The sequence below is a fragment of the Suncus etruscus genome, chromosome 6, assembly GCF_024139225.1.
Source record: "Suncus etruscus isolate mSunEtr1 chromosome 6, mSunEtr1.pri.cur, whole genome shotgun sequence".
NCBI classification, from domain to species: domain Eukaryota; kingdom Metazoa; phylum Chordata; class Mammalia; order Eulipotyphla; family Soricidae; genus Suncus; species Suncus etruscus.
Window position 1 is genome coordinate 41,553,197 of NC_064853.1, and position 16,336 is coordinate 41,569,532.

The window sequence follows — 16,336 nt, forward strand, 5'->3', positions numbered from 1 at the left end:
TTCTTTTTTTTTTTTTTTTTTGTGCTAAGGAGTAATTTTTGACTGCAGAGCAGGAGTAATCCCTGAGCATTGTTGGGTGTGGCCCCCAAACCAAAACAAACAAATAAATAAAAATAAATAAATAATAAAGTAAAATAAAATGTGGTTAACATACGTTTGATGACTGGCTGGCCTTCTAGTTACATTACAAACTCGATATTTGCGTTTCATCTGTCCACAGTGAGTCACCTCCACTTTAAGACCTAAAGTTAAAAAAAAGTCAAAGCAGTAGTAAGAATTAATACCATAGAGACAAAAATATATTTGAATCTTGTCTTTAGAATGGCATTTTATTATACTGCACAAAAGATTCCGAATATGGAAATAATTTTATCATAGATAGGTTAACTGTTAAAGCTTCATCTTACCTGAAAAAAAAATACAGCCCAGATGACATTAGGTGCACATGAATGAACTTAATTCATTACAAAATATTAAGCAATTAAGCTTAAAATATTAAGCTCTGGTATTTAGTCTCAGGTGTATAAACAGTCCTAAGAAAGCTTATATGCTAATAGGAGAAAGTAGCTAATAACAAATTAAGAAAAAAAATTAATTTGGGGCCCGGAGAGATAGCACAGCGGCGTTTGCCTTGCAAGCAGCCGATCCAGGACCAAAGGTGGTTGGTTTGAATCCCGGTGTCCCATATGGTCCCCTGTGCCTGCCAGGAGCTATTTCTGAGCAGACAGCCAGAAGTAACCCCTGAGCACCGCCAGGTGTGACCCAAAAACCAAAAAATAAAAATTAAAATAAAAAAAAATAAATTTTGGGGCCAGAGAGATAGCACAGTGGTAGGGGTTTTGTCTTGCATGCAGCCGGTCTAGGACGAATGGTGGTTCAAATCCAAGCATCCCATATGGTCCCCGTGCCTGCCAGGAGCGATTTCTGAGTGCAGAGTGCTGCCAGATGTGACCCAAAAACAAAAACAAAAACAATTCTGAAGGAAATATTTCTGAGTTTTTGTATTAAGATGGAAGTGGATTTTGTTTTGTTTTGGGTGATGCTCATCACACGGTGATGCTCAGGGGTTATCCTGGCTCTGCACTCAGAAATCACTCCTGGCAGGCTCAGCAGTACCAAGCTAGAAACCTATTTGGCCACATGAGGGCAAATGCCTTCCCCGCTGTACTATTGCTGCAGCCCAAAACTGTTTTTTGTTCGGGGAAGGGTGGGGAATTACACCAAGCAGTGTTCAGGGGTTACTCACAGGGCAGTGCCAGGCATTGAACCCAGGACTCCCACATTTGCAGTATAGCCCCTATAACTATATTCCTAGCCCTAGATGGAGTTTATAAGTAGGTAAGAATAACAAATACTGAATGCCTGATGTGTTTTGGGAAATAAGGCACATTGTAAGTCAAATAATTTTTAGGGGGGGCCACACCTGGTAACACTCAGGGGTTACTTCTGGCTTTGCACTCAAAAATTGCTCCTGGCTCGGGGGATCATATGGGATGCCGGGGATCAAACCCAGGTTTGTCCTGGGTCATATGCATAAAAGGCAAACGCACTATCGCTGTAAGTCAAATAATTTTTTTATTTTTAATCATTTTAATAATTTTAAATTTCATAGCAACTCTACAAAGTGCATACTGTTTATCTAGTGATTGATAAACTATAGCTCAGAGTGGTTAGGTAATTTGTCCAAGATCCTCTGATTCAAAGGGCTGAAATGGGTTAAAAGCCCAGGTGTATCTCACTAAGATCTATGCTCTTTGCTGGGGCTAGAGAGATAGCGTGGAGGTAGGCCATTTGCCTTGCATGCAGAAGGTAGTTTGAATCCCGGCATGCCATAGGGTCCCCCGAGTCTGCCAGGAGCGATTTCTGAGCGTAGAGCCAGGAATAACCCCTGAGCGCTGCTGTGTGTGACCCAACCCCTCAAAAAAAAAAAACAAAAAAAAAAAACAACCTAACAAACAAACAAAAGTAATGCAAATACTTGCCACTGTGTGGATAGTGCTATTACCCACCTCTGATTTCTTTGGTAAACTTGACACGCTGGGAGTCTGTTAGAGGTTTGGTCTGTTCATTGATATTCTGAATATCTAAAACTTCACACATGAATTCAATGATAGGTTGAGCCCGGTAGAAAGCAGTTGCAGATACTAACAGAAAGAAGGAATACTTAGCTTGAGGGAAGTGGGGAGAACAAACCAACCACCAAAACCCAGCCCACAGCATGAAAGGGTAAAAGAAAATGCCATCCTACCATCAATATTAAGCATCATATTCCACATGGCAGGTCTCACAGATTGATGAAAACCAAACCAAACTTCCCTGCCCCCTCCCAGAGGGTGATAGTAACCTTCAGGAGGTGAGAAAAAGGAACGGCCCACTGGAGTATACCTGAAGATACAAGAATTTACATGTTTCACAGTGAAAATCTGAAAGTCTGTTTACTTCATCCTTAATAAATGAACATCAAGTTTGTGTTATGATTTATGATATATATAGAAACTTTTCAAAGATTCCAATGTGATCTACCAAACAAACAAAAATCTAAAATCCAAGCCTGACATTTGTGGGAAGAAATCCAACTTAAGCACTAACCTCATGGAGGGAAGGTGTCTTGTGATGACATCAAGTGCTTGTACTGAATCATCTGGCACTTCATTCAAGTGCCCGGCTAAAGCTTCTAACAGCAACTGAAGGCTTACAACGGACACCCATTGAACAGACACTTTAAAGGTCTGATCCTTACCCTCACCTGGAAGAGTCACTTCCATATCAACCTAAGGGGAAAAAAGTAGACATGCATCTATTTACAAGAACTGAGGGAAGGTCCCCACAGGACAGTATATACAAAAGGATTTTTGAGTTTTTTTTTTTTTTTATGGCTTTTTTTTTTTTTTTGGCTACACCTGGTGAACTGCAGGGCTTACCTCTACACTCAAGAATTCCTTCTGGTCGTGCTTGGGATGTTGGGGATCAAACCCAGGTGAGCTGCATGCACAGCAAGTGCCCTATCTGCTATACTATCTCTCTAGCCCCAAGAATTTTTTATTTTATTGGTTTTTGTTTTGTTTTGTTTTTTGGGTCAGACCCGGCTACACTCATGGGTTACTCCTGGCTCTATGCTCAGAAATCACTTCTGGCTCGGGGGACCATATGGGATGCCAGGATTCTAACCATCGACCTTTTGCATGCAAGGCAAACGCCTTACCTCCATACCATCTCTTTGGCCCCTGATGGGAGTAATTTCTGAGCTCAGAGCCAGTAGTAACTCCTGAGCACCTCTGGTGTGGCCTCCCTCAAAAAAAGCTCCACTGTTCAGATTCCTTTAACAAAATGAGCAATTTGAAATATGCAATGATTAAAAATCAATCCAAAATTTAATGTTCATCTCATCTTCAATTATCAGTTAAAGGAAGAAAATATGAACAGAATAAGTTTGTTATTATAAAAAAAGAACTCTAAAACTAGCATTGTGCCAGAATGATAGCTCAATCCACTGAGTGATATTTCGCATGATTTACATGCAAGAGGCCCAGATTTAGTCCCTTTCACTGGGGGGGAGTAACCACCAAGCATTAAGCTTGGAGTACCTAAGCACTACTGGGGGGTAGCTCCCCATTCTCATAAAAGAATATTTATAAGAAAGGAAACATTTTTCTCATGTATAATTTCTACAGAAATCCTAGTCTAATAAAAACTGGCTACTGGGGCCGGGCGGTGGTGCTAGAGGTAAGGTGCCTGCCTTGCCTGCGCTAGCCTTGGATGGACTGCGGTTCGATCCCCCGGCGTCTCATATGGTCCCCTAAGCCAGGAGCGACTTCTGAGTGCATAGCCAGGAGTAACCCCTGAGCGTCACCGGGTGTGACCCAAAAACCAAAAAAAAAAAAAAAAAACAACAAAAAAAACTGGCTACTAATACTTACCCTATCCCGTCCAATTGGCAGTGGATGTGCTGTGTACATGTTTCTTTTGCCGTCATAACCAGGCTGCCGATCACCAAATATTTGCATCTTGAAGTGCCGCACCATTGTATCTACTACCTCCCTTAACAGTAATGAGATAGTGGAGGTTAGCTAAGAGGAATGGTGAATAGTAAGCAGTAATATCACCACCCTTATCATTATAAAAATGTAGCTCAAAAATCCTTGGAAATAGAAAGTTTTCATTATAAAAGTGAATATCATCATTTACTTTAGTTAAGAAAGGCAGAAATTGTAACGAAAGGAGAATAGAAAGAAAGAACACAAAATTTATGGGAACCTCTCAAATTTCTGCTTTCCAAAATCCTTTCCTCAGAGGAAAAAGCCTCAGAGGATAACTAATCTCTAGTATCTAAGAGTGACATGAATGTTCATAATTGAGTCATGATATATGTTATCAATTCAATTATGTTTGTACATTGGTTTGAAAGAGATGTTCAGAGGTCTGTGAATAAATAAATTGAAGATGTATCATATTTAAAGGATTAAGTCAGCCCTTTGATCTAATACTACTAATTTCTTTCTCTACATACAATTTTGTTTATCTCAAAGTTTGGAATATTAGAGTCAATGAAAAATCAGGTACAATGTCACACCAATGCATATAAGTGCTAGATTTTATTTATTTGTTTGTTTGTTTGGTTGGTTTTTGGACCACACCCTGTGACTCTCAGGGGTTACTCCTGGCTATAAGCTGAGAAATCGCTCCTGGCTTGGGGGACCAAATGGGATACCAGGGATCGAATTGAGGTCTATCCCGGGTAAGCCGCGTGCAAAGCAAGCGCCTTACCACTCCAGCCCCTAAGTGCTAGATTTTAAAAAACAAAATATATCACAAGTCACAAATTAGCTAAGGTTCTTATATACTATAAATGAAACCGCTGGGAAAGTTGTACGTTTATAAACCAAAAATGCAACAAAAAATTTAAGGAATATCACAGTATCACTTCTGTTGTATTTAAATTTTTTTCATTTTTCTTTTTTTTGTTTTTGTTTTTGTTTTTTTTGTTTTTGGGTCACACCAGTGGTGCTCAGGGGTTACTCCTGGCTGTCTGCTCAAAAATAGATCCTGGCAGGCACGGGGGACCATATGGGACACCGGGATTCGAACCAACCACCTTTGGTCCTGGATCGGCTGCTTGCAAGGCAAACGCCGCTGTGCTATCTCTCTGGGCCCCTCATTTTTATTTTCTAACATTTTTTTCTTTTATTTATTTTAATCTTTACAACAACCTTATAACCAAAAAGAGCAATAAGAAAAAAATATTCTGGAGCCGGAGAGATAGCATGGAGGTAAGGCGTTTGACTTGCATCCAGAAGGTCGGTTGTTCGAATCCCAGCATCCCATATGGTCCCCTGATACTGACAGGGGCAATTTCTGAACATAGAGCCAGGAGTAACCCCATGAGCTCTGTCAGGTGTGATCCAAAAATAAAAAAAAAAGAAAAGAAAAGAAAAGAAAAGAAATATTCTGGAGAGATAGCATGAAGATAAGGTGTTTGCCTTTCATGCAGAAGGACGGTGGTTTGAATCCTGGCATCCCATATGGTCCCCTGTACCTGCCACGGGCGATTTCTGAGTATGGAGACAGGAGTAACCCCTGAGTGCTGCTAGGTGTGACCCAAAAACCAAAGAAAAGAAAAAGAAAAAAAGAAAATAAATATTCTGAATAAACAAGTGACTCTCATGTCACATAAATGATTAAGTGGCAGAGCTATAAACTGTATATATGTTATTTTATCTCACATGCTATTTGTAAAATTATGGTAATCATAATGAATTACAATGAAAGTTGTAGTAGTAGGTATATAAATACAGGTATTTAGGACATTTTTCTATTTTGGGGACTTGGGGTCACATTTGGCAATGTTTGTGGCATTATGACAAACAGGGCTTGTCACTTGCAAGGAAAGGGCCTTAAATCCTGTTTCTCTAACCCTAGAATGATGTTTGTTATACAAGACTACTTACTCTAATATGTCCCTGGATATTATTTCATAAAGTTTCCTCTCCTGAATTGTCCTATTTTCCCCTCCACATCATTATTCCCTTCAGCATACAAAGATAGCAGGACCTCAAGTAGAATCACTTTGTTCAACATCATTTCATGATAATACTAACAGGAAAAAAAATATTTGTTTTTTGTTTTTGGGTAACACCCAGCAGCGCTCTGGGGTTACTGCTGGCTCTATGCTCAGAAATCGTTCCTGGCCGGCTCAGGGGACCATATGGGATGCCAGGATTCGAACCACCGTCCTTCTGCATGCAAGGCAATGCCCTACCTCCATGCTATCTCTCCGACCCCAGGAAAAAAAATTCTAAGGCCCACTTTTGTGTGACGTTTTCACATTGTCCCATATGTGTTGGGCTTCTTTGGGTAATCTGGTTTCCTCAGATGATGGGTCAAGTTTTGTGCAGGTGTTGTATGAGTTCATCCGGCACTAGAATGGCTTGATGTCCAGAGGGGACTTCCTGCCTGTACTCTGAGCTACCAGGTTAGGATCTTGTCTCCTGCCAACCAGAAATGAAATTTGTAAGTTAGAAATTGAATGACTGAGGGCTGAGGAGATATTATGGTGCTTATCTTGCAAGTGGCTTCTAGTTCAGTTAAAATCCCCGCATCTTTAAAGACCCTCAAGTGCTGCCATGAGTTCCTTGAGCACAGAATCAGAAATAAGCCATGAATACCACAGAATGTGGGCTTTTTTAGGGCCCTCCCCCTAAAAAAAAAGGATGAATGAGTGAATATAAATTATTGCTTAATGTTTTAAGAGTTTGGGTTTAAGAGTTTTGAGTTTGATGATGTTTTTGTGACCAGAAATTATGTAAGAACTTAAGCCTATTTATGCTAAAATTGATTTATATCATAAGTAGTTTCACTCAAAATCAGTTTTCAAGGAACGGGAGTGATAGTACAGTGAGTAGGCCACTTGCTTCCCTGACATGTGGCTGACCTCGGTTGGATCCCTAGCATCCCATAGGTTGTCTGAGTCCACCAGGTATGATTCCTGAATGCAGGACCAGAAGTAAACAAATCCTAAGCAGAGATGGGTGTGGCCCAAAATAAAAAAAAAGTTAACAAAAAAATAAAAACATTTTCAAAGAACCTATTCATAGCATTGAGGACTGACTACATGTTATAATTTCTATCATCTTAAATATTTTCTTCCCATCAGGATGTGGTCCCTTGCAAGCACAGCCAAAACAGACTAAGGGCAGATCTCATGATCTCTGAACATGACTGGTCCAAGTACCGTGGGCATTTGGCCAAGTATTACTGGGAGTGGCCAGAAGCCCCAGAACTGCCAAATGTAACCTCTATAAAAATTTAAACTTGCTTCACCCCTATTTCCTCCTTCTTCAAGCATCTAGTTCTCTACTCTTTTATTGCATAAGAATATTTTTGCAGGATTTGTCTCTAATTGTTCAATCTCCCTGAAACTTTCTCAAATAAGGTTCCCCGCCTGAAGCTTCCAATATTATTAAATGCAATATTCCTTTAACCTCAGGCAGTAAATGCTTCCAATTTAATGTAATCTCTTCCTCCCTAATCTGTCCTGAATTTCTCTAATTTCATTGACTGCTCCATGCTTCATTTCCCCATTTTGGGGAAAATATTAAAGGTTAATAACTCCTCACCCCATTCCCAAGCACACTGACACTACAGGCTATCTGCTTTTCCTATATCTTTGTTGTTGTTGTTGTTTTGGTTTTTTTGGGCCACACCCGGCGGTGCTCAGGGGTTATCCTGGCTGGCTGCTCAGAAATAGCTCCTGGCAGGCATGGGGGACCATATGGGACACCGGGATTCGAACCAACCACCTTTGGTCCTGGATCAGCTGCTTGCAAGGCAAATGCCGCTGTGCTATCTCTCCGGGCCCCATACTTTTCCTATATCTAACATGCAAATAAGCATACTAGTCCTTTGAGCTATCTCCCTAGTGCAAAGAGCAAAGAACTTAATATTAAGGACTACTTAAATATCATGAGCATAATGTGAAACAAATAAAAGGAAATGGGCATTCTAACACACTGTCAGTTACAGAGATGGAAATGTGAGTGAAGAGGTAGGGCAAACTCAACCTTTTGAGATCCTGGGCTCAATCCCTGGCCCACATGCCCTTCTCCCAGCACTGCCAAGAGGGGTCCTTGGTAGGCCATAGTATGGGTATGGCCTCCACATACACTTACTTGCCTTGCACCTGGTTGACTCGTTTGATTCCTGGCATCCCAAATGGTCCCCTGAGTATCACCAGGAGTGATTCCTGAGTGTTGAGCCAGGAGTAACTGCTGAGTACCACTAGGTATGGCCCAAATATAAAAAAAAAAAAAAAAAAATTCAGATCTGTTATAAAGACTATGTCTTCTCAGTTGGCAATTTCCTGTGAGACATAGCACAGTACTTAAATAATTTCATCCAGATCCTTCTTGGGTAATGTCACAAATAAACAGAATTTCTCAGATTGTGGAGATGGCTCAAATGGCAAATGCACAGGCTTTGTCTGTGGAAGACTTGGGTTCAACCACGGCACCTCACAGTCCCTGGTACTGCCAAGAGGGACCTCTGAGCATTGCTGCCAGGGATGACCCCCTCCAAAAAAATCCCAAAACCTCAGAACTTTTGAGTTTTATTTAACACTTCATGATGATTCTTCCCCTTATTTATATCTTCATATATATCAGATACCAATACTAATAACATTTTAATTTCTACAAAACACTAATTTCTTCATTTTTTTTAAAGAAAATTCTCTCCCCATGGTCAATGACTGATTTTTCCCTCCTTCATAAAGTAAGTATTTATAGACAGGACAATGATTTATCCTTTACTTTGCTAGAATCAATGCGGGATTACCAAGTATGAGACAGCAAACCTGCAATCAAGAAACTTCATCTAAGGCCAGAGAGATGGCACAAAGGGAAGGATTGCATGCTCTGAATATGGAAAACTTGGCTTCAATTCCTGGTACTGCAAGATTCCCTATGTGTCACTGGGTGTGGGCCCCAAGCATTGTGCCAGAAATAGCACAGTTAGCACTGCTAGGTTTGGGGCCTCTACCAAAAAAAAAAAAAAAAAAAAAAAGAAGTTTATCATCCTACAGAAAAGTAAGGTGAACATGTGAAAAGAATTGAGAAGAGAATGATAAATAAAGTATATTTGCAATTAAATATTTAGAAGTCTACTCTTTCTAATCCTTACCTGTTGACTCTACGAGGCCGCTTTTCTGGTTTAATATCCACATCATAATGATACACATCTATTTTAGGAATTTGAACCTGAAAATGATTGGCTAACAATCGGATTGGTTTTCCAACAGTTCCAAGACCAGGACGACGAGGTGGCTGAAACAGGCTGGTAGGAGGTCCTAAAGAGATCAAAAGACATGGGATGTGCTATTTGCTCATGAAGGAAACTATTTCATTCATCATGATGTTTATGAGGATGATGAAGTTATAATGGAGCTACCTGATCATATACTACCTGGAATTTGGGATGTCTTTGACCTCATTTTCTCTGAGATACTAATTTTTTAATCAAGTCGCTATTTATTTTCAATATGCTGACATCAAAATTAGACTATTTAAGGAATTGTCTTAGATATAGAAAACTATTATTTTAGGGGAGGACCACACCACCCAGTGATGCCCAGAAGTGACTCCTGTCTCTGCACTCAGGAATTATTCCTGGTGGTGCTTGGGGAGTGTGGTGGAAGATATAAGATTCTGAGCCTTAAACTTGGGTCAGATATGATGCTGGGATCCCATGGGATCAGATGGGGTGATGGAATAACCAAGTCTAACCATATCAGCTGCATATAAGGTAAGCACCCTACCCACTGTACTTTCACTCCAGCCCCTCCATAAAACGTTTAGCAGCATCAGTAAATCCACACTAAGGCCTAACCCAATGGCACTCAGGGGGCAACTCCTAGCTCTGTGCTTAAAAATCAGTCCTGGCTGGTGGCGCAAGGTATAAGGCCTTGCATACACTAGCCTAGGACAGACCGCGGTTCGATCCCCCGAAGTCCCATATGGTCCCTCAAGCCAGGAGTGATTTCTGAGCGCGTAGCCAGGAGTAACCCCTGAGCATCACAAGGTGTGGCTGAAAAACAAAACAAAACAAAACAAAAACAGAAAAATAGAAATCGCTCCTGGCAGGCTCAGGAGTCTGTCCTTGGTCAGCCATGTGCAATGCTAACACCCTACTGCTGTGCTATCACTCTGGCCAAACTTTTCAGTAATTTTGAAAAAACAAACAAACAAACAAAAAAAAACACCAAACTTTTCAGCTTAAGTAGTTAAGTAGGCTATGATTACAATGGAAAGTTACAACAGGTTCTCTTATTGCAATGACATTTCACTGAGAACAAAGACAATTCAATAAGGAGAGAAAAGTTGGAAGCAAGAAACTATTCTGGTCCAAGAATAATTGAGAGGTCAAAACACTCTTTAATTAATGTGTATTGTTAAATAACTAAAAAATAATTATTTGATGGGGGAGTACACCCAGCAGTAATCTGGATCTGTGCTCAGAAATTAGTCCTTAGTGACTCTGGGGGACCATATGGGTTGCCAGGGATGGAAACCGGGCTGGTTGCAATCAATCCAAAAATGCCCTACCTGCTGTACTACTGCTCTAGTACCTTAGAAAGCAATTCTTGGGGCCGGAGAGATGGCATGGAGGTAAGGCGTTTACCTTTCATGCAGAAGGTCATTGGTTCGAATCCTGGCGTCCCATATGGTCCCCCGTGCCTGCCAGGAGCAGTTTCTGAGCATAGAGCCAGGAAAAACCCCTGAGCACTGCCAGGTGTGACCCAAAAACCACCAAAAAAAAAAAAAAAAAAGAGAAAGCAATTTTTTTTTTGGGGGGTTTTTGGGTTTTTGGGTCACCCGGCAGCGCTCAGGGGTTACTCCAGGCTCTAAGCTCAGAAATTGCTCCTGGCAGGCTCAGGGGACCATATGGAATGCTGGGATTCGAACCACCATCCTTCTGTATGCAAGGCAAACGCCCTAACTCCATGCTATCTCTCTGGCCCCAGAAAGCAATTCTTAAAGTATTGAGATTATTTTCATATATTAAATTCGTTGTTCACTCTTGTTCATTTATTCAAAGTTCTCTCTAGCTTCAAAAACCAGGTCACGTAGGAAAGTCTTTTCTCAGTCTCCCAGGAAATAGATCCTCTGTCCCCAGACCCTCTCTAAGGGATCTTTTTTCACAAGTATGAAAAACAACTTATTGAATTACTGTTTCCTTCATTAGACTATAAACTCTTAACAAGAAATGAATCTCCAGTTTATTATCTGTTCACTGCCTAATTCAACTACTGGCTCCTTACAGAGATTCAATAACTGTTGAACTAAACAGTGTCATTAATTGGTGTAGTGGTTTCAGATAGAAATAAAATAGAAACTCGGTCATTTCTAAAACCCAAAAAAACCTCCATTATTTTCATTAAAAGGAAAGCATATCATTTGTATTAAGAAATATACATAGGAAAAAATATATACATAGGAGCCAGTGTGGTAGGGCTTTTGCCTTGTAAGCAGCAGCCAACCTGGCTTTAATCCCTGGTACCTTATATGGATGGGCCTTCAAGCCTGCCAGAGTAATTCTGATAGCAAAGCCAGGAGTAACCACTGAGCTGTTGTGTGTGGCCCCCCAAAATAAAAATAAAATAAAATAAAATAAAACCCTCGCTGGGGCTCGGAGAGATAGCACAGCGGCGTTTGCCTTGCAAACAGCTGATCTAGGACCAAAGGAGGTTGGTTCGAATCCCGGTGTCCCATATGGTCCCCCGTGCCTGCCAGGAGCTATTTCTGAGCAGACAGCCATGAGTAACCCCTGAGCACTGCCGAGTGTGGCCCAAAAACAAACAAAAAAAAAAACCCTCTCTGATTAAAAAATTATATATTGTACAGAGCTGAGTGTCACATCTCAAATATAGGGGATTAATTTTTGGTGTGATATGATTTGACAAACAAGGAGGTAAATAATATAATAAATGGAATCAACCAATTAAATCCTATAGATAACTCAGCTCTTCATATGTCAACATATGTGTAAATAATCATACTATAAACTATATATATATATATACTATAAACCTAGAAGAAACATCTTTGTGGTATGAATTAGTTTGGTTTTGGAGCCACATCCAGTGGTGCTCCCTAGGTATTCCTGGTTCTGTGCTCAATGACCACTCCTGGTACACTTGGGGGATAATATGGGATGCTGGAGATTGGTTTGCCACATTCAAGTCAAGTGTCCTACCACTGTACTATTTCTCCAGCCCCCTGTGGTATGAATTTGGATCAAATGATTTTCCCAAGGATATATGACTTTCATCATGACTGGAATCCAAGTCTCCCAACTTCCATTCCAGTGCATTTTATTTCCCACTAAACTTCATAATCCTTTAATACTACATTTCTTTTTTATGCTTGTTTTTTTTTTGTTTTTTTTTGGGGGGGGGCTACACCTGGTGATGCTCAGGTTACTCCTGGCTATATGCTGAGAAATCACTCCTGGCTTGGGGAACCATATGGGATGCCAAGGGATAGAACCACGGTCCGTCCTAGGTCAGCTGTGTGCAAGACAAATGCCCTACTGCTGCGCTACCACTCAGGCCCCTAATACTACATTTTTCTAAATTACTTGAAGCAAGAAGCCAGAGATGTGACTGGCCCAGGTTCAATCTCTGGCATCCTATATGGTCCTGAATCTACTAGGAGTTATCAGTGAAAAATTAGCCCAGTACTAGGAGTAAGCCTTGAGTACCACCAAGTGTGCCCCCCAAAAAATTCTAAAATAGGCTGGAGAGATAGCATGGAGGTAAGGTGTTTGCCTTGCATACAGAAGGACGGTGGTTTGAATCCCGGCATCCCATAGGTCCCCCGAGCCTGTTAGGAGTGATTTCTGAGCATAGAGCCAGGAGTAACCCTTGAGCACTGCTGGGTGTGACTCCCCCCAAAAAAATCCTAAAATAAAATAAATAACAACTTGATACAAAAGAGATGTAAAGAAAGAAATTAAGAAAGTAAAGTGTATATGCTTCTTTTCTTTGATGAGATAAATAATGAAAGATAAGTGATCATTTTTCAAATTTTTTTGGTGAAGCAAAATATTTTTATTGTGGGAGCCAGAGAGATAGTACAGTGGTAGGGTGATTGCCTTACATGCTGCCGACCCAGGACAAACCAGAGTTCAATTCCCGGCATCCCATTTGTCCCCTGAGCCTGCCAGGAGAAATTTCTGAACTCAGAGCCAGGAGAAATCCCTGAGTGATGTCGGTTATGGCCCAAAAAACAAAAAAAATTTTTTTTGTTTTTATTGAGAGAAATTTATAGATATGTGAGGGTATAGAGAGAAGGGGGGGTGGAGAGAGTTAGGGAGAGTAAAAGAGCAATGCATGTTTAAGAGAGAATAGGGGTTGGAAGAAAAAATAAAGGAGAGAAAGAAATTCATGGGTTTGATAAACAAGCTGCAATCATTTTTTTTAAAATAAGTTTACTTTCAGTTTGAAAGCTGTATTGGGGCCAGTGAAATACTATAGTGAATAAATTGCTTGCCTTACATGTAACTGATGCAGGTTTGATCCCTAGCACTTTTGGTTCCTGTCAGGAGTAATCCCTGAGAAATAAACTCCAAACACCATTGGGTGTGGTTTCAAAGCAATAAATTTTAATTGTATTATAAAATTTTCCAGAGATCACAGAGGTAGTACTGAGGGTGGGGTGCTTGCCTTTCATGCAGCAAACACTGATTCAATCCCTGGTACCCTCTGTGTTTCCCTGAGCCTACCAGGAGTCATCCCTATGAGTCTAGAGCCTGGAATAAAATTAAAATAAAAATTTTGGGTCACACATGTCTTTACTAAGGGGCCACTCCAAGCAGTGCTCAGGGGATTGTATAGTGCCAGGGGGCCAGCCCAATTTGCATGCAAAGCATGTGTTCAGTCTTTTGCACATCTCCTAGTCCCAAAACTGTTTCCTTTCAACTTAGCCGACTACACAGGACTAAATAAAGCACAGTGGCTAAAGATAAAGATAAAGAAACGAAACCATCTGGATTTCAATCCTGGTTTACCACTTGCTACTTTGCATAATCTTGGTCCAGTTTCTTAGCCCCTCCATATCTCAGATTTCCTGTATGTCTTTATTTATTATAAACCAACTTGGCACAGTGTGATGATAATAAGTCTCAGACCCTTCTCAGGCCATTACGAAGATTCTGTGATGTTATATATAGATAGCTCGTGTGCTCAATGTAAAGGCTTAACAATATCTTTTTTTTGGTGGCTTAACAATATCTTTTTTTTTGGTGGGGGTGTCACACCTGGCAGCGCTCAGGGGTTACTCCTGGCTCTATGCTCAGAAATCGCCCCTGGCAGGCACATGGGATGTCGGGATTTGAATCACTATCCTTCAGCATAAAAGGCAAATGCCTTACCTCTATGCTATCTCTCCTGCCCCTTAACAATATCTCATAACAGTAAGAGATCAACAGAGCTAGCCATCATGACTGCATTTGCATAATTGTTATAGTCAGTGCTCAAAGGTCCTACCCAGAGATTTATCATGGCGGCATCTCCAAAATTTGGGAAAAAATACATATATTACTCACATTGACTGTATAAGGTGAGCCTTGAATAGAGTACAGCAATAGACTAAGAGCTACATTTCCAAATCTCATTCTTATTGCACCCCTTCACCTTGAGACTTTGATAAGTCCTGGAACCTTGACCTATTCTCTAATATGTAAAATGGAGATTAAACTTGCCTTGCCTGTTTCAGAGAATCAATTGAGTTGATAGTTATAAAATTTTTTTCCAAATTGCCAAGTACCATTAAAAACACAAATACTAAAAACAAAACAAAAACAAACAAACAAAAAACCCCACAAATACTAACAGCACAGCAGGGTAGGATGTTTGCCATGCTCATTGCACATGGCCAACCTGGATTTGATACCAAGTCCCTCGAGCCTGCAAGGAGTAATTTCTGAGTGCAGAACCATAAGTAACCTGAGTGTCACTGGATGTGGCCCAAAAAGTCACACCCACCAAAAAAATACTCCACATAAATACTGGGGACCGAATTCTGGGGACCGAAGTGATAGCACAGCAGGTAGGACATTTGTCTTGCACATAGCTGACACAGGTTCGATCCCTAGCATTCCATATGGTCCTCTGAGCACCACCTGGAATGACCCCTGAGCAGAGCCAGGAGTAACTCCTGAGCACCTCCAGTTATGGCCCAAAAAACAAAACAAAACAAAACAAAAAAACCCAACAATCTAAACACACAACAATACTAGGCCAGAGATAGTATGGGGATAAGATACCCCAGTTCAATTCTAGACATCACATATGTCTCTGACCACAGAGCCATACGTGATCTCTGAACACAAGGCCAGGAGTAAATCCACTGGCAGTGGCTCCAAAACTCAAATAATAATTAATAATAATAATGATGATGATGATGATGAATTTCAAAACTATCAAAATATAAGCAAAGCGGTAACCTTGCTAGTTCCAAGTGATGATCAGAAAGTAAAATTTAAAAAATGGGGTGGGAAAGAGTAGAAAAAGACTAAGAATGTTTGTTTAGCATAACCAGGTGTGTTTCAACAGAGGCAGAAATGCTTTCCTATGTTCTAAGCTAATTGTATAAAACATCCCACAAGACTCAGTCCCTTTGCTCTGAGTCTCTATGCTCAGCAATCAGCTTGTTATGAATTGGGTTTCCAAGGTACTGTGACACCAAAGAATTACTAGACAGTAGACAGAAGAATACCCCAACCAACAGAAAATACCTATGTGACATTTAGCTTATTTATTCATATCTTATAAATGTGCTCAATGAGAATTCTTTTTACTAAATTTATTTTCACAACATTAACAATCTGGATAAAGTACTAACCAAACTCTCAAGTCTGCAAAATCTGAAACCAGCACATGTTCCGAACAGCACCGGGCTGAACTTTTACGAGAAACTCAGCCGGTTCACGGTACAACAATCACTTTCAATATCAGTTTAAACAATTGCACTTGTTTTAGTTATGAGTTATGGAAGGGAGACAAGAAACTGTATCCAGAATGAATGAGTTTCTACAGCAGACTTCTTAAGTGATCTCATTTCAGCCTCACATATAGTTTATCACCCTCCTTTTCTAGACGAAAAAATTAAAAGTTCAAATGAATAAAGGCATTTACCTCAGATTATACAACAAATAAATGACTAGACCGGACCTGCACAAAAGTCTACTGCATTCCTAAATATGTTGAGATTACACCAACCTCCCTTCTGTAGGGCATTTGTTTCTCTCTAGAATGGATCCAGTGGGAGCGCAGGGTAAGACC

At 40.5% G+C, this 16,336-nt stretch overlaps 1 protein-coding gene across 1 annotated transcript in view; it reads right to left on the bottom strand.

Moving 5' to 3' along the window:
• LOC126011397 (protein argonaute-4) overlaps positions 1–9,341 on the bottom strand; it is a 38,341-nt gene extending 29,000 nt beyond the window's left edge. The window contains exons 1-6 of the mRNA XM_049775164.1: positions 9,175–9,341; positions 3,918–4,038; positions 2,590–2,771; positions 2,249–2,385; positions 2,010–2,144; positions 155–242 (exon numbers count right to left, since the gene is read on the bottom strand). Coding sequence (XP_049631121.1) covers positions 155–242; positions 2,010–2,144; positions 2,249–2,385; positions 2,590–2,771; positions 3,918–4,022 — 647 coding nt within the window. The 5' untranslated portion in view covers positions 4,023–4,038; positions 9,175–9,341. The remainder of the gene's footprint in view (positions 1–154; positions 243–2,009; positions 2,145–2,248; positions 2,386–2,589; positions 2,772–3,917; positions 4,039–9,174) is intronic.
• Between the last annotated feature and the right edge of the window lie 6,995 nt (positions 9,342–16,336).